Here is a 27,974-nt window from a genome sequence, read left to right as displayed (position 1 = left end):
TATTTTTTTGCCTGATCACTGATACGAGACTTAAATATATATAATACACAAATACTTTAAAAGTATGAATGCCATATACAGTATAGACACATGGATTTTATTTGCATACATGTTTTATTTGAGCAAAGAGCGTTCACATTCATAAGCATGTTTCACCCGACATTAAAATGCAAACATATTTCACGCAGCGTTCCTAGAACACAAGAACGGTCTAGAAATGTGCATCTGTATACTACAATTTCGATATTTATCATTTGGCATGACTCCTACAATAATTGTTTCATTGTTTAGGTTGGTTCGTTTCCATGGTTTCCCGGATTCTTACATTAATATGATTTTGTCCTGCCACATTCTAATTTCAGTAGCTGATCCTACTGCCTCTAATACTTCATCCACTCTCAAGATAATATTTAAATGTGTTCAAATGTATAAGCTTATGTCCAATCCATTTTCGGTTGATGCATATGTTGATGCATGAATATGTTAGTAATATATTGGAAAAAGAACTGGTTCAAGTGCGCACCCTTGCAGCAGTCCCCGGGCTCCGATGTGTACAATAGTACGTTTCGCTGAACCACCTGTTAAAGAATTTTTATTTCCATTTATGTCGTACCGTTCTCGGCTCTTTTTCTTCCAAAAACCCGAGCTATTTTCCTGCTATAAACGATTTTTTTTTTAATAAATTGCTTTCATCTGAAACGGCTCTCGAATTCCACAAGAATATTTCTTGACTCTTCATTGTTCACTTTTCCAGTTCAAAAAAAAATATATTCTTTCACTGACGAGTTTTACAACCTTCTTTGCATTTTTTTTTAGCATTTTTGGAGTCTTGACGAATCACCTATCCTGTAGTGTCCTCTATATGATTTTACTAAAAATTTTAAGTACAATATGTGCACGATTCTCAATGGCGTAAATAAATGTTTTTTCGTATTCTTTCCTTTCCACTTCGCTATCTGAAAATCTTGTTGCATTTATCCTTCACATACAGCTTAGTAACGACACTTACTAAAATGCAAGTTAAATTCCATTAAGATGTTTTTTTTAGATACTTTTGTAATTGAAAGATGATTTTTACGAATATTGCAATTGTTTGTCAGTAAAACAAAATGCCAAAAAGACCACAGAGAGTTTCTGTCATATCTATGAGAATTATTTTGTTGTCAGAACTCAAGATTAGACAACTACTCATTCAGGTCTGTGTTACTATGACCTCTTCTACTATGCATTCATTTTTGTGTGTACTTAAATCAAAAATAAATTGTAAACAACAACTGCAAATTGTATTCAAAGTACAATAATCTTTAAAATGAGTTACAAAGAAATTTGATGGTCTCTATCCCAGTATAGAGGCAGTTTTTATTTTAAAAGTTCACAAAGATATCAGTTTGTTAGATATATATATATATATAATAGGTTTTTTCATATCGTATTTGCCGAATAAGAAAAAGGTATTAATTAATAAGTAAATTAATTGAAAAGTAACTCAAGGGGTATATACATTGTACCATAATTTAATGCATTAAACACACGTGTAGCAATTCAACATGACTTAATAGGTCTCAATCAAAAACATCAAGTATGAACGAGGGGAATGCAGTCAAACCTCGATGTATCGAAGTTCAAGGGACCGTCAGAAAAACTTTGAAATATCGAGACTTCAAATTATTCAATAATTCGATTATAATCATTGTATTTACCATAAAAAAAAACAAAATAAAAACGAAGTATGCAATTAATCACATGTATTGCTATCGTTAGCAATACATACGTATATTATAAACAAGACTTACATGTACTAGGCCTAACCCATGTACATGTGTTAATTAACTTATTTATGTGCTGTCAAATATTATCATAAACTTGATCTTAGACAAGCCAACAAAAATATCAGTTTGTGCATTAAAACATCCTTAAATATAACCACCAGGAATGCAATATTTATTAAATCGCAATTTTATTTTAGTATAGCGTGAAAAGTGCTAGTATAAGGTCAAATAATGTTCCATGTAACATTTGTGTTTTATCCAGAAAGATTATCATGAAAAACATATTATTAAGGATAATTTCATATTTAAATGCAAGAGTATAGAAGAAAAAAATAGCATAAAATGGTCAGTTTGAAAGCATGAAGCTGCATTGATAAAGTCACTACACAATGTAAATGCAGAAAATATAACACAAAGCTACATATGTAAGTGTTATATACACTTTAAATATGTAAATGCAGTTTTGCTGGAACCTGGGAAATAAGTTAGTTGATTCCTCTTATACACCATATTAAACTTACTGTAAACCAGCTTTCTTTCATGGCTGCTAACTTTTGTGACCCCCCCCCCCCCCCAAAAAAAAAGGTCCGGTTTACAGTAATTAATACATGTCTTATGCTGTGATAGAATGTTGTTATATAGAGACACAAAATCATAAAAACAAAAAAACGTAAAAAATAAAGTATAACTACTTATACAAAATATATTCGAAATTAGTAAATCTATTTAAAGGTTATTATACCAGTATCATACAATACGGTTTCCATTACCTTGTAAAGTATCCAATATAATGCTATCACATGATGTATTCATCCAAATCATTTTAAGATTGTAACCTATACTGATAAACAAAAACAAAATCAAAGGAAAACTTCATTTAGCATTAAACATAAACAATGTATTAATTATATACATGTACATGTACTTATGGTGCAGTCAAAACTATAAGTATAATTAAGGTATCAACATAAAATCTACACTACTGAACACTGAAAAATTATCGTTGTCATTGCCATGTTAAAGATTATGAATATATTGAAATCTTAAATTTTAAGTAATGTTGGGCTAAACCATACAACACAATACGTCTGAATAATATATAAGCACCAATACCTGTCTCTGTATAATCTACAGTATACTCTCCTTTAATTTGAACTATCTTCTGATTTTGTTGTCTGTTTATTTCGATTGATACACTGTATCTTGTTTTCTTCTCTGATTGTATAAAACCTCATAATTAGTTATCAACTGTACATATATTTCAATTTGTCAAATCTCTGGCTAGGAGAGGGTTTACATAGGCCTAGCCTGTTGCCAAATACTATTGATTATTTATACATGTATATCAATAAAATTTGTGGAAATGAAAAATAAAATAGTTATGTAAAACATCATACACATTTGAAAAGCATATCAGAAAAGAAAACTACAAGGGTAAAATCAAAAGTTTCCGTCAATTTACGACAATAGGTCACTTTATAAACGACTTTATTGGTGACACCGAAGGCTCTTTTGACAAATTACCTATTTTTCGAAATAAGACTACATTCACCTCTTCTGCAGACAAATTAAATTAATACAGAGCATCAAGCAAAATTCCAATATGCATAAAAATTGCAAAGTTATCTATATTTGCACAGAAACACATAAAGATACATGTATCTATCACAGTATGTTCTAATTTGCAGAATGTAAATTGCACATAAACATCAACTGAAGATATTCTGATGGAAAAATGATGAATTTTGATGGCAACAAATCTATGTATCTATGATGAAAAATGAGGCGAATGTTCACATTTTTAGATATAACAATGAATTATCACTGCCAATCTTTTAAAGAGAATAGTCGGGCAAAGAAAACCAGTCTAAATGCGTTCATTGGCCTTCCAAAAGTTCTCACATATTAATACGACGGTCAAATTCTGCTTACGTTTCCCAGTTCTGACAATTGAAATAAAGAAAAGTTGAAAGCATTGAAAGCGAGGCTGCGAGGAAATGTAAACACGGACATAGTCAGCCGGGAGGACGTTTTAGGACTCATATACTTTAAATTAATTTCTTCGATTTTGACAAGATTTTATTTTTCTATTTCATAAGAAATTATACTGGATACATTCACGCCATTTTTACCGACTTTAGCCATCCTTGCCCGACTGTTCACTTTAATAAATGCTCGTACATTTGAACACATATTGGAAGAATTATTTGCCCAGATATTCATATTGACTATATACTCTTTAGGTGTATCAGACAAAAGTATTAACTTTAGATACACAGAGTGTATACCGGTACTGTAGTCATATTCTATACTTTATTTACTTTCCAAGTTCATGTATTAGTAACAGAAACTAATCACATCTATTTCCAGTCATTGCTCATTCACACTTAAAAAGAATCATTTCTTGTTAGAACTAGAACTGTCGCCAAGTCGACGACCAATACATCCCGCTGCACAAGTTTAGTAATAACTCAATTAATAGGGGACATTGCAGAACCCTGTATAGTTTACTCAACTCCTCTTTATGTCAGGGTTCTGTGTGCCAAATTTTATCAAAATATGTCAAGTAGTTTAGGAGGAGTTTTCTTCCAGTATACCAGAGAGTGGAAGGGGGGTGGGGGTTGTATGTAGGTGTGTATAATTATGATTATCATTATTGGTTCTGGTATTAGCCATCCATCTCTGTATATTCCTATTTTCATTGCAGCCCCACTTTATAACCTTACCAAGCACAGTTGGCATTCATCAGTCCGTGAACTGCCATCCACTTATTAAGATGTCATTATCATTGTGACATCATAATTTTGCTAACGATCATGGAAGGGGGCTGCATGTTCAAATGTCTGTTCCCTCTTTGACGATAATGAATTCTTTATTTATTATACTTAATTCATATACCAGGTATATACAAAATCTCTTGGGATTTCATCATAAAATTGTTATCAAAAATGTAAATATAAGCATTGAACGTCTTTCAGTTGGCATTTATATGTACTGCTATCTGCATATAATTATGACGTCATTATCATTGTGCCGTCAATATGGTCATGCTAGTGATCATGGAAGATGGCTGTTTTAGATCTGTCTTTGACGATAATGATTTTTTATTCATTATTCATGCAAAATCTTTTGCGATTTCATAAAAAAAAAAATTGTTAAAAAATTGCTTTGCTGTATTCATTGGGCAATTATGAAAGTATGAAGAAGCAAATTTAACACAATTTGCCACTGTCCAGTTGGCATTCATACTCCCATAATTGCCAATGTGAATGCTTAACTATAACGCAGAAACATAAAAAGAGATATGTGAATTTTCTATGTGCAATTCTGCTTTCCTCCACCTTTGATAACCGGCACCTACATGTAGTACTTTAATGACATGAAATGCATGCCTGATGATGGGATGGGTGTGGAACATAACCAGATCAAATTTAAAAGGAATAACTGTAAATGTACCTATATTGACGAAATCAAATCAGAGCGCAAATTAAAGGCAATATTGAACAGGAAACCACAATGCTGACTCCACACAATCACCATAATAGCTATATAAAGGATATAGAGAAATAAAATTTGCCACAGATTGTGGCAATCTTATTCTAATGTTCCATTGCTGAAATAAGATATTACCACTAAAATATGTAAATTTATGTTTACAATAATTTTTATATCAGTTGACAGCTTGTTAGAGTATATAGTGAAACTAAACATTCCTGTCAAGTGGCCCTACTTAGAATCTACTCTGGTCTATGGCATGATAAAACAAATGCTCCACCAACTAATGAGCCATAAAAGCAAGCTCTGTAATTTAAATCTAAGTGACCATATTTAACATTATAAATATGCTAGCCATGTCAACTAACTCCTTTTATACTATCTTGTTGGCACTTGTGGATCTCTATCTGTACATTAATATTGTTGATCTCTATTTCAAAAAGGCCCAACACCAAGGTTGATAGTTACTTGTATCAATTTTCTCTGGTTCTTTTACAGCCAATCACATGTATATAGTTATTTTCATAATCATGCTTTTAAGCATTAGCTACTTTGTACCTGATGTTTTAATTTTTATGGAATTGTTGACTAAGAATACAATGCAAAAAGATCATTTATCTTACTTCACACTTTTATGGCATTTTTGACATGTTTGCATGACCACTCGAAAGCAGCATAGAAGTCTTAACCATTCTTCCATTCATCTTAAATTAGGCGACAGTTTGTTTGTTTGTTTAGTTTTACGTCCTATTAACAGCCAGGGTCATGTAAGGACGTGCCAGGTTTGTTGGTGGAGGAAAGCCGGATTACCCGGAGAAAAACCACCGGTCAGCGGTCAGTACCTGGCAACTGCCCCACATGGGATTCGAACTCGCATCCCAGGAGGGCTTGTGGTAATATGTCGGGACATCTTAACCACTTGGCCACCGCGGCCCCTTAGGCGACAGAACAGCAGAATAATCTCAGACTAGAAACATATACTAAAAGGAAAGAGGCCCTTGGGTCTAAACGGTTATCTGACTATTGATGTCACACAATACAGTACATTCAAAGTACATGTATACAGTAGGGCAAAACAACTTTGCATCAATACAAAAGTATCAAATAGACTGAAAATGTCCACCTTTTCTTCAACTAACCATTAAATCATTGTATCCTAGAAATTATCCAATGCTTTCTGCTATATTTGACAGCTGTGACCTTGAATGAAAGCCAAGGTCATCCGTTTGAACAAACAACTTGGTAGTCCTTCATCCTAGCATATCAAGTCTCTAGGATTCTGTTTTAGTCACATGAAATCATTTAGAGAATTTAGCCTATTTGACACCAGTGACCTTGAATGGCAGTCAAGGTCATTTATTTGAACAAATTTTGTAGCCATTCATTCCAGCATGCTACATGCATAATATTAAGTTTCTTGACCTCTTAGGTATAAACAAAAGAATTTGTTTAGAGCTTTTAGCCTATTTGACCCCTGTGACCTTGAATGGTGGTCAAGGTCATTCATTTGAATAAACCTGGTAGCCCTTTATCCAAGCACGCTTCCTTAAAACCCTAGGCCTTTCGGTTATTGAGAAGAAATCATTTAAATGAAAGTTTACCCATGGCGTATAACGAACGGCAGACGACAACGGACGAAACACGGTGACCACAGGTCATCCTGACCCTTCGGGTCAGTTGACAAAATATTGTTTTGATCAGGTGTTTGCCTTGATTTTTAAGGGCACTATAATTGCTGAATAATTCTCTTAAAAATTGAACAATATCCAAGATCTCCGGTAGGTTCTGTCATTAATATAGACAGTGTTATCAAATCAAAATGCACTCAATTGTTGGAAATAGTTAGTGTCTACATGAGAAAGACCTTGACACTGCCCTTCACTGGCTCCCGGCAGTTTGGACATGTGATCATGGCTGGTGCACATTGATAACAGACCACAAGGTGTCCACATGGAATGAACGCGACAGTCACTTCATTCTCTCCACATACTGAACACATTAGTTTCTTCCTCCTCTCTTCTATCTCATTCTGAAGAGCCACCAACTCAGCCACTATAAAAGTAAGACAATTGAAATATCGTACTGTCAAGAAGAATTTTTTATCCATTTCATATTAATAGTCTACCATTAGCATATTAAAACTTCTTTATAAGGAAAAGTACATTTATACAAAAGGAAGATATACAATTACAAAGAGTAAATATTGCCTATTGTAATCATTCTCTATCAACAACACATATTGTGCACTTGGTAATTGGTCATGGTTGTTGTGAATTCAAAACCCAGAATAATTAGGCTCCTGATCATGATACACCATCATTAATAAATATAATGATTCATCAGCATTAATCAAGATTTTGATTCTCCAACATAAATCAGTTTTGATAAATTATCATTATCAATCATGATCAAGATTTTTGGCATTCATCAGGATATTGATTTTCTGATATCAATCGTAATAATAATTAACATCAGGCACTGACATTTAACAGGATTAAGATAACTCAGGCCTGGATGTTAGCCAGGAATAACAATTAAAGCAGTAAAATTGGTATTGATCATTCAACATGTTTACCTATCATTGATATTTATGGAAACTATTGTAATTAAACTGACAATGAGGCATACATGCCCATATTTTTCTAGGGGTGGAAAGGGAGATTGATAACCACTTTAAGGGATTTTGGTCTCAAAAGAGGGAGGTACGGTATACGCGCGACATATATGAATTAATTAAATATCTGCTTTTTTATGATGAAATTCTGTGTTCATATTGAATTTTACTGAAATAAAGGAATGTGTGGTCACATCCCAATATATACACCCAGTCTGGAGCAGTTTTATTGTTCGAAATATTATACTGGGCTTTTTAATAATCTTTCACAATAACGGATAATTAACTTAGATAAAGTTCTTAAATTTATAAGCACTAAATTAAAAAAAAAAACCCAGAATCGTTACAGTAGTATACAAAATGTGATTTAATCTGAGAGAAAAAAAGTAAATTTCTTTTTAATTTTATTTATTTAAATTCAGTTACTACTGATAATTTTTTATTATTGATATATTTTTTTTCTGAAAATAAATTCACACAGAAATTCTAAAAAAATAATACTTTTTCCATTTTTAAAAACGTTGTTATTAGGAAATCCGGAAATTCTATAAAATCCGGATCATCTATAACAATTACCCAAAATGGTGGCCATTTCGATTGCAAAGGTTGTGACATCCATCAAATACAGATAGGCCTATTTAACATTAAAAACGTGTGTAAATCATTCACAGTTGTAAGCAGTATTTGTTTTGTTGTAATGCTCACTAGCTGTAGTCATAAAATTTATTGAAAGGCCAGTTTTTCTACGCGGCCGATCGGCAGCTTGACTTCAGTTTACGTAATACACAGACATGAGTGAAAGTGACACTACAAGCCAAGGTGGAAATAGCCCAAGGCTGCTAATTAGGGCCACTTGGGTGTTGGTCAGGGAGTGGTTACTCTCGTGTTAAAATTAATCTAGCATATACACAAATGTGGCAACGAAAATAAAACGGAGGGGTTTATAGAAATCGGGAATTTAAACTCTCCTGTCGGGAGACAATAAAAGGCTTTAAAATACGGGAGGTTTTGTCTCACGCCGGGAGGTATGGCATGTATGATGAGGTCACAGATACTGAATATCTGGTGATTGGGTGGTGTAGTGGTTAAGCATTTGCCTGAAAGGTCAGAGGTCACCTGCCCGATCTTATGGGTTTTCTCTAGGCACTCTGTTTTCCTGGCACTCTAAGACCCCTCACGCTTTAATCCAGGTCATCAAAAGTGATTTGTATAAGTTAAATGATCTCTATTTCTAGCATGACTTAGAATCAGGATTACACTGTAATTGATTGTAGTAACTTGAATTTAGCTGTTGAACAATAAATTGTACGAGACTCACTTTCAGGATCAGTGGGAGTTGGAGCTTCAGATGTAGTTCCCGAGAACTGTGCTCCTGCACCATCGGATCTCTCTCCCCTGACAGCCTCTGCACTCGTAAGAGACAGAGCTGAGGCAAACTGACTACTTGCTTCTGTAAAGCGCCGATCATCGTCTTCTATGTCAAATATAATTTGCATCAGGTCCGCAGATGTGATATCAGTGATCTTGTATTCTGAAAATTTAACCAAATGAATGTGAAGTCAATCTCAAGTCAACCGGCAGCATACAAAACCCCTAAAAGTACAGTGAATGTTGTAGTCTGTTATTACAAAGATAGTTACAGGAACTGATAATTAGTGTTATTCCATACCTTTTTTTCGTTGCTTCTTCCATATCTGCAGTGCTTGGTGTATGCGACTTGAGCTGATACCATTCACCTTTAAGCTTTCCACAGCTGCAAGGCTCATTTCATCCACTGGTGCTTCTGCATGATACAATGTATCTGATTCATTTTTTTTTTAATACCTTCACAGAAAAGATTTCAATAATTCCAATATAGAATAGCAAAGCTGTCAGAGATCGCCTCTGGAGATTTGTTGTTTTAGATAAGGTTCCAGTATCATAAATTATAGAATATCATTACATAACTTATTTTTTCAGCCCATTGGGCCATTTGAAATGATCAAAATCCAGCATGTTCCTCCCTTAAATGATTGTCCATACCCACCACAACAATTATAAATCCAAAATGATTGTAGAATTCAATGTCAGTTGTGATGGATAACAGTATTACAACAATTGCACCAAAACCCAACCTGGACACTTTGGCCCATTGGGCCAATTAATGTAATAAGACAATTTTTCAGTTCTTTGTCTTGTAATTTTGTAAAACAAATTTTACATACATTTTTTTCCAACATGAAATAGCAGAAATATCCTCATACGAGCTTTATGTTAATTTACTGAATACTCATATGCCACATCTACAATTTACCTGTATTTTCTTTAGCACTCTGTCTTGCAGCAGCAGCAGCAGCAGCAGCAGCAGCAGCAGCTCCACCCTGACCTGGACTCTGCTGACCAGTTGGTGAGAGTGACCTTGCTTGCTGACTTTGCTGATTTGATTGTGGAGTTGCCTGCCCTTGGAGCCGATTTCCCTCAACAGGAGGTGGAGGTGGTTGGTTGGCTGGTGGGAGTTGTAAAACAGGTTCCTGGCGAGGGGGTTCATTTTGTCGCTGATAAAAAAGTCAGCAATTAGTGATTACCAACTAAAATTTGTACAATGACAAAATTAAGATGATACAACTAAATCATACTGGATTAAACATTCTAAATACATACATTATTTTGTTGACGTTGCTGCACAAGTCGAACAAATCTTTCTCCTTTGTTTTGTCTCACAAACAGACAATTGGGAAACCAACGAGCATGCTCCACCCATGGATCATCGCCAGGCTCCCAATTCCGCAGTCCTCCCCCACAGTGATAACAGCGACAATAGTCACCGTTTCCTGTCAAAACAAGAACAGATAGTGACAAGAAGTTGACAATAGTCACTGTTTCCTGTCAAAAAAAGAACATTGAGTGACAAGGAAGTAAGTACTTAGTAGATAGTGATTTCTGTCATCTTGTATTTTAGATCATAACCGGAATTTCGGTCTGCATAGACCTGCACTACTGTCACTTGAATGCCACTTGACCTCCTCAATAAAACTGGAGAAGCACAAGTATAGACATTCACATAGATAACTAAAAAAAAAAAAATTTAATAGTTTAACGCTATCCTCTACAAATCTTCCTAAACACATTAATACAGTGTTTCTTTCCTTAATTTATAAGGTATGTACAGGTTCTAGATTATACAGGCTTTAATTAAATTGTATCATAAATATATATAGTTTTTGTATCTGCTTTTTTTTGTCATCATCAATATAAATATAAGTAGCTTTTAATTCACCTGCATAGTAAAATCCTGCAGAGGCCATTTCATGAGGAGTTTGGTTGAGGTAAGCCGGCCACCCATTTCTAAAACTTTCTGCTCTGTGCTCTTGGCCAGCATAGAGAGGATAGCGTGGCATGTACTGTGTACGGGGGTCAGTCCTAGGGACTCCTCTGGGTACAGACTGATCTGGTCTGTAAGCATCTTGTTGCTGTGGGCCTGGATTAGCTGCTGGTGGATCCTGGTGCTGTGCTGGTCTGTCTGATCCACTAGACTGTCTGCTAGATGTTCCTTCTGTCATTAAAATATTTAAGACTTAAATATGATACCAATCAAACATGCAAGATTTGGTGCAAATAGTTAAAACATAATTTATAAGTGTCTAGGGAAATTACAATAAAGCTGTGGCACCTATATTTACATATGCCACTATATAGTCAACGGGAGGGAAGTTGTGTTCAAATTAGCGTAAACGCAACGACGTATGAATACAAACCAAAAGCAGGATCGGACTACTTCTAGTTCACGCTTTGGTAAAGATTCATATGATAATCTAAATAAACTTTAATTATTTAATTGACATTTTACCTTTTCACTGATAAAAGATTTGCATTAAATTAATCATAAGCTAAAAACAATTTCGGTCTTCTATTGGTCTCAAGACTAATCCTTAGGCGGCACAGACAATATTATGTTCGTAAGTACTCGGTTGACAGTAGGCCTACTGTATGAAGTGTAAACAAAGTTGCCTCGTTGTCGGATTTCAAAATAACAATAAAGAGTTGTTGTGAGAACCAATTAATTTAAAAAAAAAAAAATGTATTTTACATCAAAACAGAATATGTGTTCAAAAATTGTAACAATAATAAACAACAAAATGAATCGCTGCTCTGGGCTACAACCAGGGGCTTTCCTCATGAATGTTCGGGGAATTCCATAGTTACGTCAGTAAGACAAATAAAATAAAAGTCATGACTTTGAGGAATTTAGTCTATATCGCGTTCGTAGACCGATACATACATGACAAATATGAACCGAGCAGCTCACCGGTCATACCATCAACAGGCTATATCAAAGTAACTTTCTTCGGTTAAAAATATGGCGGCTCGCTGCACTTAGGACCTAATCTCAACCCTGACAACGATACATACTGCTATTCGTTCCGCATCAGTTATATCTATATCAGTTTTTATTTGAAATGGACATTATTGATATATGATCACCCACACTTAACTGAGATCTTAAAAAACAAAATCACTCTACACTGTTCTGAGATCTAACATACCCTCATCAATCCACACTGAACTGAGATCTAGTAAACCCTCATCACTCTACACTGAACTGAGATCTTACATAGCATCACCATCCCACACTTAACCGAGTTCTAATAAACCTTCATCACTCTACATTGAACTGAGATCTAATACACCCTCACCATCCCACACTTAACTGAGATCTTACATACCCTCACCATCCCACATTTAACTGAGATCTTACATACCCTCACCATCCCACACTGAACTGAGATCTACTAAACCCTCATCACTTTACACTGAACTGAGATCTAACACCCTCACCATCCCACACTTAACTGAGATCTTACATACCCTCACCATCCCATACTGAACTGAGATCTACTAAACCCTCATCACTTTACACTGAACTGAGATCTAACACCCTCACCATCCTACATTTAACAGTGATCTAACATACCCTCACCATCCCAAACTGAACTGAGATCTAACATACCCTCACCACTCTATACTGAACTGAGATCTAAAATACTCTCACCACTCTATACTGAAATGATATCTTACATACCCTTACCATCCCATACTGAATTGAGATCTAACATACCTTCACCATTCTATACTGAACTGAGATCCAACATACCCTCACCATCCCAAACTGAACTGAGATCTAACACACACTCACCATTCTATACTAAACTGAGAGCTAACATACCCTCACCACTCTATACTGAACTGAGATCCAACATACCCTCACCATCTTAAACTAAAAGTGTGATCTAACATACCCTCACCATCCCACACTTCACTGAAATCTAATAAACCCTCATCACTCTACACTGAACTGAGATCTAACATACCCTCACCACTCAATACTGAAATGAGATCTAACATACCTTCACCATCCCAAACTGAACTGAGATCCAACATACCCTCATCACTCTATACTGAAATGAGATCTTACATACCCTCACCATCCCAAACTGAACTTAGATCTAACATACCCTCACCATTCTATACTGAATTGAGATCTAACATACTCTCACCATCCCAAACTGAACTGAGATCTAACATACCCTCACCACTCTATACTGAAATGAGATCTTACATACCCTCACCATCCCAAACTGAACTGAGATCTAACATACCCTCACCATTCTATACTGGATTGAGATCTAACATACCCTCACCATCCCACACTGAACTGAGATCTAACATACCCTCACCGTCCCCTTACCATCCAACACTGAACTGAGATCTAACATACCTCACCACTCTATACTGAACTAGGATCTAACATACCCTCACCATCCCATACTGAACTGAGATCTAACATTCCCTCCCATCCCTCACTGAACTGAGATCTAACATACCCTTACCACTCTTTACTGAACTAGGATCTAACATACCCTCACCATCCCACACTGAAATGAGATCTAACATTCCCTCCCATCCCTCACTGAACTGAGATCTAACATACCCTCACCATCCAAAACTGAACTGAGATCCAACATACCCTAATTACTCTATACTGAAATGATATCTTACATACCCTCACCATCCCACACTGAACTGAGATCTAACATACCCTCACCATCCCACACTGAACTGAGATCTAACTTACCCTCACCATTCCCTTACCATCCCAAACTGAACTGAGATCTAACATACCTCACCACTCTATACTGAACTAGGATCTAACATACCCTCACCATCCCACACTGAACCGAGATCTAACATTCCCTCCGATCCCTCACTGAAATGATATCTAACATATATACCTCACCACTCTATACTGAACTAGGATCTAACATACCCTCACCATCCCACACTGAACTGAGATCTAACATTCCCTCCCATCCCTCACTGAACTGAGATCTAACATACCTCACCACTCTATACTGAACTGAGATCTAATATACCCTTACCATCCCACACTGAACTGAGATCTTACATACCCTCACCACATAACACTGAACTGATATCAAACATTTACTCACCACTCCTCACTGAAATCCGATCTTATATACCCTTACCACTGGACACTGAGCCAGGCCCTGATGGATCCACAGTTGTTTGGGCCTCTAGGACGATGTGTGGTGTACTGTCAAGGACAGCTGGATTAGTTTCAACTTGAGATAGATCCTGCTGGCCTATCTCAGGCTCATGCTGGGGTCTCGGTTGTGCTATATTGGACAAAGGATTAGCCTCAAGTGAAGGGAGGTCATGTGTTGTTTCCACTGGGACATTGACTTCTGCACCTCGAGGCTGGCTTCTGTTGTCCTCTATAGAAGTTTGTTCTGTGTCCCTATTTGATGATTCTGAAGACCAATTAACAGTTAAAAATATTAAAGATGCTCCACTGCAGACACAGCATAAATTATATTCAACATTTGAACAATAATTTGTGTTAAATTGTATATATATATATATGTCTAATTAACACAAAAAAATAATATAAAATAATTCATTTTGCCTTTCGGGATGAAACTAATTTTTTTTTTTTTTTTTTAACTTAAGGTAAAATTAGAAGCTCACACTTCTATGTTGGTAATGGTGTAAAATAAGTAACTTTTGTAACTGAAGAAAAATATTGAATTGTCTGCTCCTGTTTTTTATAGTGAAAAAATACCATTTGTCAGTGGTGGAGCATCTTTAAACTATTGTATATTTCATGATTTCTAATTTTCTCAAAAACAGAAGCATGAAATATAGACACTAACATTTTAATTTCATTTGTTGAAAAAAGGGCATTCAATGTTACATGTATTTTAAACAAACCTATCTTTGTGGCAGCCATGTTTCTGTTTGTATTTTTTGGCCAAGATTCAATTCTTAAGCTAAAATATGACCATTATTTTTTTTGCCAATTTCTCATTTTGTTTATGCCCTTTATAGCAATTTTTATGAATACACAAACTCATAAATGTGCCAACACATTAAAAATCATTCAATTTTAACTAAGATTTCGTTGCATCACATGATGCATCAACATCAAACTGGAAATCAAGAATCTGTGTAAAGGGAGATAACTTTCATAACTAGTTGCCTATTTTTCATTTTAGCATTTTCAATTTCTCCAAACAGATGCAATACATTCTAAAACAGGATATAAATATATCTCTTAATATAATCTACACTCAAATATATTCTGAAGAATGTGTTACCAACGTTATAAAGTGGACCCTCGATAATCCGGACGCCAATAGTCTAGAAGACTCTCAGTCCAGACAGAAATGTTAGGGACCAGATTACCGTAAGGCTATATATTAACTAAGAACACAATATTCAGCAGTTCCTAAAATTTGTAATCTGGACAGTTTTCAGCATGGATCAAAGGTGTTCATATTATTGATAGTTCACTGTAATACACAACATAAATTACATACCAGCTCCTTCTAAGTCTGGTGTCCCCTCCCCTTCCCTGGGACCTTCGCCTGGACCCCCAAAAGGATCCCAAGGAATGGCAGGCCATTGTTGGTTGATATCTGGGTAGATGGGTCTGTTTCGGACTTCCTGTCCATTAAGATGAGGACAATTAGGAGAAAGACGTCGATGAATTTCCACTGGATCATCGCCTTCCTTCCATTCCCGATATATTCTGCCACAACTGTAGCAGCAAGTCTCCGATACTCTTCCGGTGTAGTAAAACCCTAGCCTGGCTAACTGTAGATAGGAGACACCAGCGTTCCTTGGAAAGGACCAGAAACTCCGAACACGCATCCATTCATACTGCATACTGTCCATGACAGTGACACGTTGACCTTGCGCCATCTGTTGGAAATAGCCACCGAGTCCGTGCAGTGCGGGCTCGACAATAAAAACTGTAGGTGTGATTTGGTGGAAAGTCAGAAGTCCGAGTCTTTCAAGGTGATTTATTAACCACAAACCTCTGGGAATGGGAAGACCAAATGACTTCAACCTGCAAAATGTCTTCTGCTGATAATCTTGTTTAACCTCTAAGTTGTGGAATGTAATGATTTTTTGACTAGATTTTTTATGGATGATGTAGAACATGATATAACTAATGTCACTGTCTAAGGGGGAAATACTACTGACGGTGTCTTCTGTCGTTAAAGTGTTCTCATAGGAGGTACCAGTTACTAAATATTCATGATTTCTCTTCTTTCTTTCCTTGGAGTTATGTTTAAAATGACAAAAATGATCACAAGCATCTGAATAAAAATGTGCCTTTTTATCTTTGTTAAAATCGTATGTCATCTTTCTTCCAATCTCAGAATCGCTTTGCAGTAATTCTGGATTCTGTTCAACTTCTCGCAGTAGTCCTAAATTCTGTTCATCTTCTTGTCCTTTTGAAGCAGAATTAACACTATGTGTTGATGAAAGTGAAATGATATTCATCAGAAACTCGCTATCAAAACTGATATCGTACAACACTTTTCTTTCGTTTTCAGGATCAGTTTGCAGTAAATCTAAATTCACTTTAATTTCTTGTTCTTTTAAATTATAATCGGCACTATGTGTTGACGAATGTAAACTGGTATTTATTGAAAGCCCACTATCAAATCTAACATTCTTTGGCATCATCTTGTCATCTGTCTCCTCTGGCAGTTCAGAACTTGAAAACCTAAAGGATATTTCAGACCTACTCTGACCAGAGTCAGACATTCTGATATCATGATCAATTGAAACATCATTTTGGAATATGTTGTAAGGTTGCAGAGATCCAATCGATAATGTTGTGTCATTTAATGAGTGCCCAATATTTAATGAAGATAAGCTAAAGGAAAAACCATCCACATGATTTTTATGTGATAGACAAATGGAACACACTGGTTGAAATGAGCTATTCGCACAAGATATCAAATCAACTTCATTCTCGTTCAAATCACTTCTGTGTTCTCTAGAATGTATATCAATGAAGGCTTCAGGCTCCGCAACTTCTGTGTTGCTGACAGAAGATGAGTGGTGATCAGCGCTCTCAATATATGGCCATTCACAACAATCGTTACGCAGGTCCTGCAGGTCCAAATCTGAACAGTCTTCCAAATCAACATCAGAATAAACAACTGCCTCACAATCATCATTTTCATGTTCTCTTTTTTTACACAACTGTGGTAGTTTTTCTTGTTCGACTGCATCATCAAGATGGCACTCCCCATGGCAGCGCTGTTGATGTTCATTCCCTGTAAAATACAAAACAATTCTCAAAATACAAAATGGAAACTTTATGGTCTCATCTGCGTATATATGCAATGGTTCAGATTCTATCTTTTTTGTGTCAAGTATTTTGTTGGTTCTGACTTATCTTTTATCCTGCAACTGTCCCACATACGTACTGACCGATAACTACTGCTGGATAAACATGTGCTTTATCTGTCAATACGAAATGCTTTATCCGTCAATACGATCACGAGAATTTGTTCCATATCTGACATGAATGAAACGTCATTCAGTCCCGCTAAAACATGACGTCACATTCACATTCACATTCTTATGATATCGAAAATCTTGTATGGGGGTGTCGTCTTTTTCTTAGCTCATGGCAAAGTTACGTATTGTAAAGTAATTCTTTAATGGGTATTTATTGTTTTTTGAGTATTTTCATTTTGTTTCAGTGATATATCACAATAAATAGAATTCAGATATTGAATGCCCGTATTTATTTCCAACAGCAGAAAAAAGGGGTACACTCTCATTCAGTTTAGTGAATGAATCTTTACCTCCGCATCAAAGCGCCTCGCTTCGAGCGAAACCAAGTAAATAACTGTCAATTTGCTTTTATTTTGAATGCCATAATGGTTGCAGGATAAACAGAATACACAGTTAGTATCTTACAATACAAGTTTTATGGTGCTCGACACGGAAAGCCGAAATGACTTGGCAAAGCCTCGTCATCTCTGCTTTCCTAGGTCTCACACCAAAATAAACCTTGTATTGTAAGATATACTAACCATGTATTCTCTATTTTCATTACTTAAATAAAACTTGAGTACACTTAATGAACTTGAATACCTGGATAGGTTATTATTAGAAATTTTTAATTATGGCTTCCCTGACTATGTTTAATGATGTTTGACTTCATTATGTTATATAATAATTTTGTGCTATTGACAAATGCAATTGGCATATCAATCTTCATAAATATAAGAGGCCAAAAGGGCTTGTATCATTCACCTGGTAATTTAGCAAAAATCTCAAAATCTCTTTCAATTGGAATCCCAACCCCAGCAAAAATATACAACCAGTCAAGTATAAGTTATATCAATTGCTCAGTTTCTGGGACAAATCTGTTCACATAAATATTGTCAAACTGACCAATTTGGGCACCACACCCAACATCCTCAAAGGGTTTGAATTAACATTACTTGCACAGTTTTGAATCTCCACCGCATGCATACATAGTTTCAGAAAAGAAGTCGTTTATATAGAAATAGCAAATTGACCCCTTTTGGCCCAACCTCTCAATCCTCAAGTGGGTTATGAAGTCCCACCATTTTTACAATTTTGAATCACCACAATCCACCCTATAGGGATGCTACCAATGAAATATGAGTTGTCAAATCCTTAGATTTAGTCATCTATATAACAAAATGCCAAACTGACCCTTTATAAATATGGCCACACCCTTCAGGCTGACGTGGGGTCAGGCCCCACCATTTGTACAATTTTGAATCCCACCCAATAAGAATAATACCAATGTAATATGAGTGCTATCCATTGCTCTGTTTCAGAGATAAAGTTATTTACCAGGTATATGGAAATAGCCGAATCAATCCCTTTTGGCCCCACCCCTCATCCCGGCCACCAGGCATAACGTATAGACAATGTTTAAGTTTCAAGTTGAATACATAGCTTACCTTTAAAAGGTTCAATTAAGCTGGTCTCCTGTAAAAAAATTATATAGATTTGCAGGGATCTGTAGAGTAGATATTCTGTCTTTGCATATTGCAGAGTTAACTCCCTTGCAAGTAGGTATCCATTGTGACGTCATTATTTTGTGAGCTCGATCAATTTACATTGTTTTCTTTGAAAAGTATGACATACGTCGTACACACATGACAACACAATCAATACCTACCCTCAAGGGCAGATAACTCTGCAATATGTAAATGCAGAATAGGGATTAATTTTTTTTGGTACTATTGTAAACCAAGTGAACAACTTTGACTAGTAAGCACTCTACAAGCATGTTGCTATAAACACTGCCAAAAATCTTGACTAACCATATAAGACTTCAAGGCTAATTAACATTCGTCATTTACACTGAATCGAAAATCTATTTGACATATATATATATGAACAAAGAATTTCACGTCAAAATGTATTCTGGAAATCTAGCAGAGGCCCAATTTTGTCCCGCTGTCCTCGTAATCCAGATGTCACATATTTTTTTCTGACGTCATTTGATTGTTTTTGTCTGATGTCACAATGAATTTCCAGCCAAGTCATATAATACTACTGACATACGCAAAAATGTAACATGGGCGAAATCACTGGTGTCGGGCGGATTATGTGATAAAAACCCAGATGTCCCTGTTTTATTTACAATATCATATATAGGAACCTCTGTTATATTTTTTCATACCTCACAGTGAAATCCATTTTCATCATCACCGTCGTAGCCCTCGTCAACATCTGATGGCTTCAGAATAGCATGATTATTGTTTCTACAAGTTGTTGCACCATCAAAAATCCATGGCAACTCCTTGTATAGCTCTTTCCCCCCAGAACACCTCCTCTCCATGATAAAGACCTACAGCGAGTTGTGCCTCCTTGACACAAAAACTTGTTATCCTCTTGTCAAGTTCTTTTTCAAAGCAATTGGGTCAAGGAGGCACAACCCAGGTCCATAATGGCTGAATTCAAATCTGAAAAATGATGGAAATAAAAAAATATAAATGCATGTTAAAAGACCTTTGGGCAATATCTTATCATGTAAGTTGTTGTATTTGAATGAGTTAGTAATATAAAATGGGCAAGAGTTACACTGTTGCAAGGAGACACAACACAAATATGCCACAGCCTCCCAAAGCATACAGACATTCACACATGCCCACCCAAATGCATTTTAGTGGATACAGTGGAGGCTGTCCTTAAATAACATTGGGTGTTAATAGGATGTTAAACGGAATCAGCCAACCAATTTAATACCTGTATAAATGTCATTGAATTTGCATATTGAACCCCTGTGACCTTGAAGGTTATTTGGAAAACTTGGTAGTCCTTCATCCCAGTATATTTACATTTTCAATCCAGTCCAACCATGCAACCTTACCAAGCGCAGATTGCATTCATATAAGCATTGAACGTTTTTCAGTTGGCATTTTTAGCCAATACGAATGCCAACTGAAAGATGTTCACTGCTTAAATACTACACACTCAATATTGGAAGAAGTCATTTAAAGAAAAAAGGTGATGCCAGATGGTACTATGTACCATGGCATAAGCTCACTTGTCCTTCTAACAGATGAGCTAAAAATTACAGTAGCAAACAAATATCAAACCGTAAATTTCTTCAGGCTTTTTAACCATGCAATTAGGAATCCTTTTAAAACTAGGACTACATTTAAAGTGCCGACTGTTGTCATAACTATGAAACTAGATCTATACCGTAATTAACAGAATTGTACATTGTGCATCCTTGATACTCCAGGGGTTCTGATCACTCTGAAGGCAGCTCAGCAGAAAACATCTGAACCAAGCACAGGCCTGTTGAGTACCCAAAATGAAACACCTTAAGAATTTGGTTTAATAAAAAATTGTCTAGTCATCATAAAAAATGTTCGAATTCATTTAAGGAAAGTTCCAACATTTGTAAGTTTATCCAAGTTAAATATCTGTCAAAAATATCCCATTATGCAGTTGTTTTTCTTGTTTTTTACAATATATGGTGTGTAGCGGGATTGGACTGGGTCGATCATCAGTGACCAGGTAGCTCAGTCGGTAGAGCACTCGGCTAGTGTTCGGAGGGTCCTAGTTCGAATCCCGGTCTGGCCGCTACATTTTTTTCCTCTCCTGTTACAAAATTGGGGCCCAACTACAATAACCCACGGTGGTGGTGTTTGGAAGGGTCTTGTGTGTCTTCGAGGGCGAAGACTTCGAGAAAGGAGGGAGGAGTGTAGCGGGATTGGACTGGGTCGATCATCGGTGACCAGGTAGCTCAGTCGGTAGAGCACTCGGCTAGTGTTCGGAGGGGTCCTGGTTCGAATCCCGGTCTGGCCGCTACATTTCTCCTCTCCTGTTACAGAATTGGCGCCCAACTAAATAAACCACGGTGGTGGTGTTTGGAAGGGTCTCGTGTGTCTTCGAGAAAGGAGGGAGGAGTGTAGCGGGATTGGACTGGGTCGATCATCTGTGACCAGGTAGCTCAGTCGGTAGAGCACTCGGCTAGTGTTCGGAGGGTCACAGGTTCAATTCCCGGTCTGGCTGCTACATTTTTCTCCTCTCCTGTTACAAGTGTATTTACGGAGGTCGCACGGCATCGTTTCCGGGATGTTTTCACAATTTCGTAATTTTCATGTTAATCAGAGATAATAAGTGATATAGGAAAGAAACTGACATAAACAAATTGTCACAGATACTATTCAGCACCTTAATTTTTGTTCATGACAGTTATTGTAGGTTTAGATTATAAACTGAAAATTCTGTATCACATGTATTAAAAGTGTTCCATTTTGGGTAGCGTTCCAATTTGGCTAGGGTTTCGTTATATATTACATAATTATATAACTGACACTTGGGTCCCATATTGGTACGCAAACCCAAAATGAAACGCTTTTCAAATAGGCTTCGTAGGTAACGCTAAACTTAGCTTTGATCTAAATTGAATTTTTATGATCAAATAAATTAGTGTGACGATTTACGACTATAGCACAGGGCCATGTATAGCCGCTATATGAAAAAATAGCCAGAAATAGTATAAATATGTATTTCTGGCTATTTTTTCATACAGAGACTATACATGGCCCTGTGACTATAGGGAAACATCGTCCGTCAATTGTCTAGCTAGACTGTGTCATACATATAATAGATATATACTTATTACTCCACGTGTAAAAGTTCAATAGTAGGGACAGGCGTGGGTAGCATACAGGAAGTAGCCATGCAGTATCCAGACGTTTCGCCCGTAGTACGACTAGAAGCCTAAGACGTTTCGTCCCAATATTTACATATTTCATAATTCGAAAAAAAATTCAGGTAATACAAAATGTACAATCTAACAATTAGGATCTGAGAAATAAAGTATACGAGTAGACTTTACTTATTAATGTTGACTAGAGCATATTGAGTTATTATCAACCCATATGTTTAATTTATAAGTGAAGAATGCAATCGGGAATTTCTAGAGTGACATAAAAAAGCTTTGAATTGGCCTTTTTACGAGTGTTTTAGTGTTGTTTAGCTATGCAATAAGGTCTTATTTTGGAGAAACAGGATCTTATATAGACCTTCTATCGACCCCCCCCCCCCCCCAAAAAAAAAAAATAATTATATTCAAAACAGAAACATATATACATAGAGATTGGAAACTCCTTCTTTGTCTTTGTTGACAGGCAGCGGGACCTCCGGTTTATAGGCATTTTGCCTTGGCTAACTTCTTGTGCATTCTTTTAATCATGATATTTTTGCATCAACACAAAGTTTAAACATTAACAGTTATATCATAGTTTGATGTGTTTAGTTTTCCCGATTGATGTTATTTAATATGATTTTTGAAAACACGAAAATAAGCAATTTTACCTGGTTTTTCGAAAATCAGGCATTCAAAACCGGAAGTGCGTTTTGTTTTATTAATAAATAAGTTAAAATATTATTTTTTCCATCCAAAATCGTACTCAAACCATCTGTAAATTACTGAACTTTTACAACATATCAAAGTTATTCTTTTATATTAAACTATTTAAGAGTTTATCTAAAAACCCCTAAGCACATACAGAGGTACATCTGCCGATCGTAAAATTGGAGGAGTTGCCAATCTCTATGTATATATGTTTCTGTTCAGAAGAAACGTTTTTTTATCAAATGTAAAGAGAACTTTGTCAAGCAAATCCCATTTAAAATGGTACACCCGCTTTATAATTGTATTTTGCACAGAATATTGCAATAAATGAATCCTGTATTATCAGAGATTCAAATAGTATATTTAAATCTCTGGTATTATCAAGATCAAAAAAATAATTACACATGTATGTAATATGTTCCAGTCTAGATCTACATATACATATTACGAAACTTGGCATCCAGGGACTATATATATATGTACTATCGTTTTTGCGGGACACATGGAATACAAAACTCCATAAAAAGATGACTTTGAAACTGATATATCAACCAACCAAACACTCACTGAGACTTGATTTATATTAAAGAAAATGTATATATAATTGTTCAAAATATATAATTGATTAAACGTATAAAATGTGTATATTCATACAGTTTTTTTTTAGAAATTGCTATTACTAGCGAATATTTACGTGTAAAATACACAATTGAACTTCTACATTTTAAATATGTCTGGCATAAGAGTCAGGTCACTTATGATATTTTCTGTTTTGCTAGCAAAGCCAATCATACGATATACTACCAAAGACTGCATACATGTCATATTTATGGAAACGGTCTATGGCTCGAATGACATCCCTGACAAAACATTGCATCCTATAAATCGAATTTGAGATCCTGTCATTTTGTTTCAGACATTTTGATGTCACTGCTTAATTCTCTTTCATACTTTGCTTGAATTTTAACTCTTTCTCTCAGTCTCGGTTTGTTTCTAATTCTCTTTCTTTTTTCTTCCTGTCAATTCCTAATTTTATAGAAATGTCTCAGATCTCCCTCGTTCTTTTGTTTGTTTTCTATCTTAACTCTGCTCTCTTCATCTTCTTTTTTATCAAATTATTTAATCAAGTCGTTAACATCTAGAATAAGTCCACAGTGCCTCATTTTCTCAAAATCATTATCATTACAGATGTAATTGCAATGTAATAGTTAGAATAATATTAACAAGAAAGCCATCGCAAATAATTTATTTTCTTTTTACTAAGAGCAAAAATAACTGCACTGTTGTATTAATATCAGTACAGTGCATTTAGACAAAATATCGTTAAAATAATCGTGAAAATTGATTACAATACTTTATATACTTTCGTTGACAGTGACTTGGTTCACGGTCTAAGAAAGATAACTCTTATAATACGTATTCCGCATCCGTTTTCGTGATCGTAGGGGGTCGTGCATACTACTAACTTGTTGCGTAACAACATCGATTCTAAACTATGCCGTAAAAGTAACTTACGTCTAAGTCAGTTTTCGGAAGTTTTCATTATTGCTTGAGACTATGGAATAGTCAAAAGATGATCCGAATGCATTAATCTTTGTTAATTTGGAGATTAATTGGCAAAAATATCACCATAAATTGAGTTATTTTTGATATTAACTGTAGGGGGTCGATAATTGATAGGGGTCGATATTACCTGAAGTTGCTCTACATCTATGTAAATCTACAGGTACTGTACTGAGAACCCCACAGGATGGAATGAAAATCTAGATTACAAATAGGCCTAGAACGAATATACGTACCCGGCCTACCATACCTTTCCCCGAACACCAACTCTGGTTAATACAATGGGAGGTGTTTATGTAGAGGACCCTTTGAAGTTTAGTTATAGTCTGTTTCAAACTCTAACACCAACTCAGGTAACTTATACTCATACCTATGATAAGATACATCATAAGCTATACAACAGTTTGTTAATTAAGTTCAAGCAATCATTAATATATTTTATATTATTAATTATATAATTATTATTACTTTTTTAATCTTCATATAAAAACACACTGTACAATATCAAATAAAAGTGCCCCACATATTTTACAATAGTAATTGATGGAAGCACTAGTTATACAGAATGTGTATTTTCTAATAAGATATTTTAATTGGTACATATTTTAAAGTAATTAAAATATCCTAGCACTCATTTAATTCAATGTTTTCCAAAATAATCATATAATAATAAGATATTATCAAAGTGTCGCATATATATATATTCCAAAGTGTAAGTAATTTACACTTAAGGTATGGCATTATGCAAAATAAAGCAAGGTGAAGCAACTGTGATGCTGATCATGAGTCGGCATATGTCATCAAGTCAACTGTTCCATTCTGGTATCCCAGATAATGTCTGTATATTCTAAAATTGGTCTGATATAGGAGAGATATAAAGTTCTTGGTGAATTTCTATCTAGTTTATGTTTCAATGTTCGTAATAAGTTCTGTCTTGATGAAGCTTTTTCACAAATATTAAAGATGTGATCCGACCATGATCCCTTTTTTGTTAAATGTTAAACCTAAGTATCTATGAAATTCATCTTGTGATTCGGGTACGAATTGGTCCCTATGTGTCGTAGTGGAGCACTGCCCCCGAAAATCACTCGGACACAGTTTTCTACACTTTTTTGTAGGTTTCCAATTATTTCATGCGTATACATGCATTTACATATTTTTGTCCAAAACAAGCATAACTACCATTCTTAATATCTAGCGTTCCGCTCACAAGACGTCAAATTCACAATTTGTGGTCTTGCCGTAAAAATTCCCTTCAGAAAGACCTTCATATATATTATGTAAAAAATAATGCCTCGATGAGAATTTGATATTTTATGTAGTTCAGTTTCATTCCCTAGTAGGTAAGCGATATCAAGCAAGTATGGTAAAATACAAAGAAACGTTTTATAATGGTTTGCATGATCATTACTTTGCTCCATTAGCAATAATAGGCACCGATTGTAGTTCTAAGTCTTTTGAGCTACACGGAGTGCACTACGTATGAACACGGTGTCCACTACAGGTTCAATTTCAATTCTTTTTTTTTTTTTTTTTACAAGTGGACATCGTGTCCAGGTAATATGTCCACTACATTCAGACCACAGACAGACACGATGCTGTGTTGCAGACATATGAGAAAATACATATATTCTGCAGTCTATATGAACTTTTAACAGATAGAAATATTTATTGCAATCAGAAACATGATATTTATTGCAACATAAAATTGCCGTTAATTTCTGGAAATCTTTAGTACTGTAATGTTTATATGAACTGATACATATAAAGTAATATTATCAATACATATTATCATACAATTTAATTTATAAATGAGGACGTTTAGTAGAAGTTATAAAAGCAAATTAACTGCATAGCATATTAACTGCGTACAGGTTGTTACGGTAAACCACGTACTGGTTATGTCTCATCAATGGATAGTTGAAGTCCGCATTTTCCCAGCAAAAAAAATATTCTTAGCTAGTGATATACAGTTTCGAACCAAGGACGTAGATGAAATTCTTGTTCGAACACATAAAGTGATGAACTTACGTGAAGTACATGTACGTAAGATTCTCAGTGTTGGCAAATCGTCGCCTAAGTTTGATCAGCAAAATATTTTGATTAAAAAGGATATTGATGGACATAATAATTGCAAGGACATATAAACATAAACAGATTAAGTCCTTCATAAAATGTTGAACTATGAATGTACGATATATAGTTTTAAAAACGGCAAGGTGCGCGAAATAGTTTTAGCCCTATCAAATGTATACGTATGCATTTGCTACATGGAACCTGGTCGCTAAAAATGTAGGTCACATGCCTGATTTTGTCACAATTATTTTAATTTTAGAAACTCTGATAATTTGACAATATCCGATTCTGACATTGTGTGACCCATACATGTACATATAGTACGTGCAATGAAACTGTACATGTAAAGTATACACTTACAATATGCCTGCTGTATAATGATTGGCGAAGTTAAAGAACATATTAACAATTTCAACAATTAACATAGGTACAGTACATTATGTATATGGTACCAAATTTGAAATGGGGTCCGGGGGAGTCTCCTCGGGGGGAAGAGTGAAAATCTATATTCCAAATGGTGCCATTTGGTCGCTTTTGGCAGTTTTTGCATTATCTACCTTGATTCATTTACAACATAGTTAATCCCATCCTCGATATTCCAGGGGTTCCGATTACTTACGATCTCTACACCCCTGGACTATCTCATAGTAAAACTGGAGGCAACAGAATAGAACAGGTAATTTAGTCATTTGATGTACATCAAAAGAACCGTATAACGGTACACTGTGGTTGACTGTGTGGCTTTGATGTTAGGCGTCGCTCTCTCTGTAGTCTTTAAATGAAATATTTGCTAGCCTGTGATTGGTCAAATGTTTTCCGCTGAGCTGCCTTCAATTTCACTATGAGATAGTCCAGGGGTGTAGAGATCGTAAGTGATCGGAACCCCTGGAGTATCGAGGATGAGTTAATCCTTGAGTTAATACATCTTTATTTAAATAGAGATATTTTTATTTAAATTAAAGATATCTCTAATTCAATAGAGATATTTTCATTTTAATAGGTAAAAACCTGAACGACTTACATTGTACATGACCGAGGTCAATTTGCGACATCTCGGAGAAATTTCCGGCAATCTTTGGGCCGAAGAATCTTAGCCGAAAACAGAATATAGGGCCGAGACGTCTTAGACCGAAACCGGAAGGGTCGAGGTGTATTGTCACTAAGGCGAGATCTGCAGGGCTTCGCCTAGGCACCCAGCGGGTCCAGGGCAGCACCATCTAAAATG

At 35.6% G+C, this 27,974-nt stretch overlaps 1 protein-coding gene across 2 annotated transcripts; it reads right to left on the bottom strand.

Annotated features, from left to right (window-relative positions):
• Nucleotides 1–1,325: 1,325 nt before the first annotated feature.
• On the bottom strand, nucleotides 1,326–27,974 carry LOC138324080 (uncharacterized). 2 transcript variants are annotated; one of them, XM_069269122.1, is made up of 11 exons: nucleotides 27,771–27,974; nucleotides 19,916–20,198; nucleotides 19,188–19,215; nucleotides 15,756–17,513; nucleotides 14,403–14,687; nucleotides 11,135–11,410; nucleotides 10,519–10,688; nucleotides 10,172–10,412; nucleotides 9,548–9,661; nucleotides 9,197–9,409; nucleotides 1,326–7,316 (listed from the first exon to the last, which is right to left on the bottom strand). In XM_069269122.1, the coding sequence occupies exons 2-11, from the start codon at nucleotides 20,072–20,074 to the stop codon at nucleotides 7,114–7,116; spliced, it is 3,447 nt and encodes a 1,148-aa protein (XP_069125223.1). In that variant the 5' UTR covers nucleotides 20,075–20,198; nucleotides 27,771–27,974; the 3' UTR covers nucleotides 1,326–7,113. The 2 variants fall into 2 exon arrangements, with proteins under 2 accessions (XP_069125223.1, XP_069125232.1); XM_069269131.1 differs by lacking the exon at nucleotides 27,771–27,974 and adding an exon at nucleotides 22,369–22,406.

This window comes from Argopecten irradians, chromosome 1 (assembly GCF_041381155.1).
Source record: "Argopecten irradians isolate NY chromosome 1, Ai_NY, whole genome shotgun sequence".
Taxonomy (NCBI): domain Eukaryota; kingdom Metazoa; phylum Mollusca; class Bivalvia; order Pectinida; family Pectinidae; genus Argopecten; species Argopecten irradians.
This window is presented reverse-complemented; position numbering and strand designations above follow the sequence as displayed.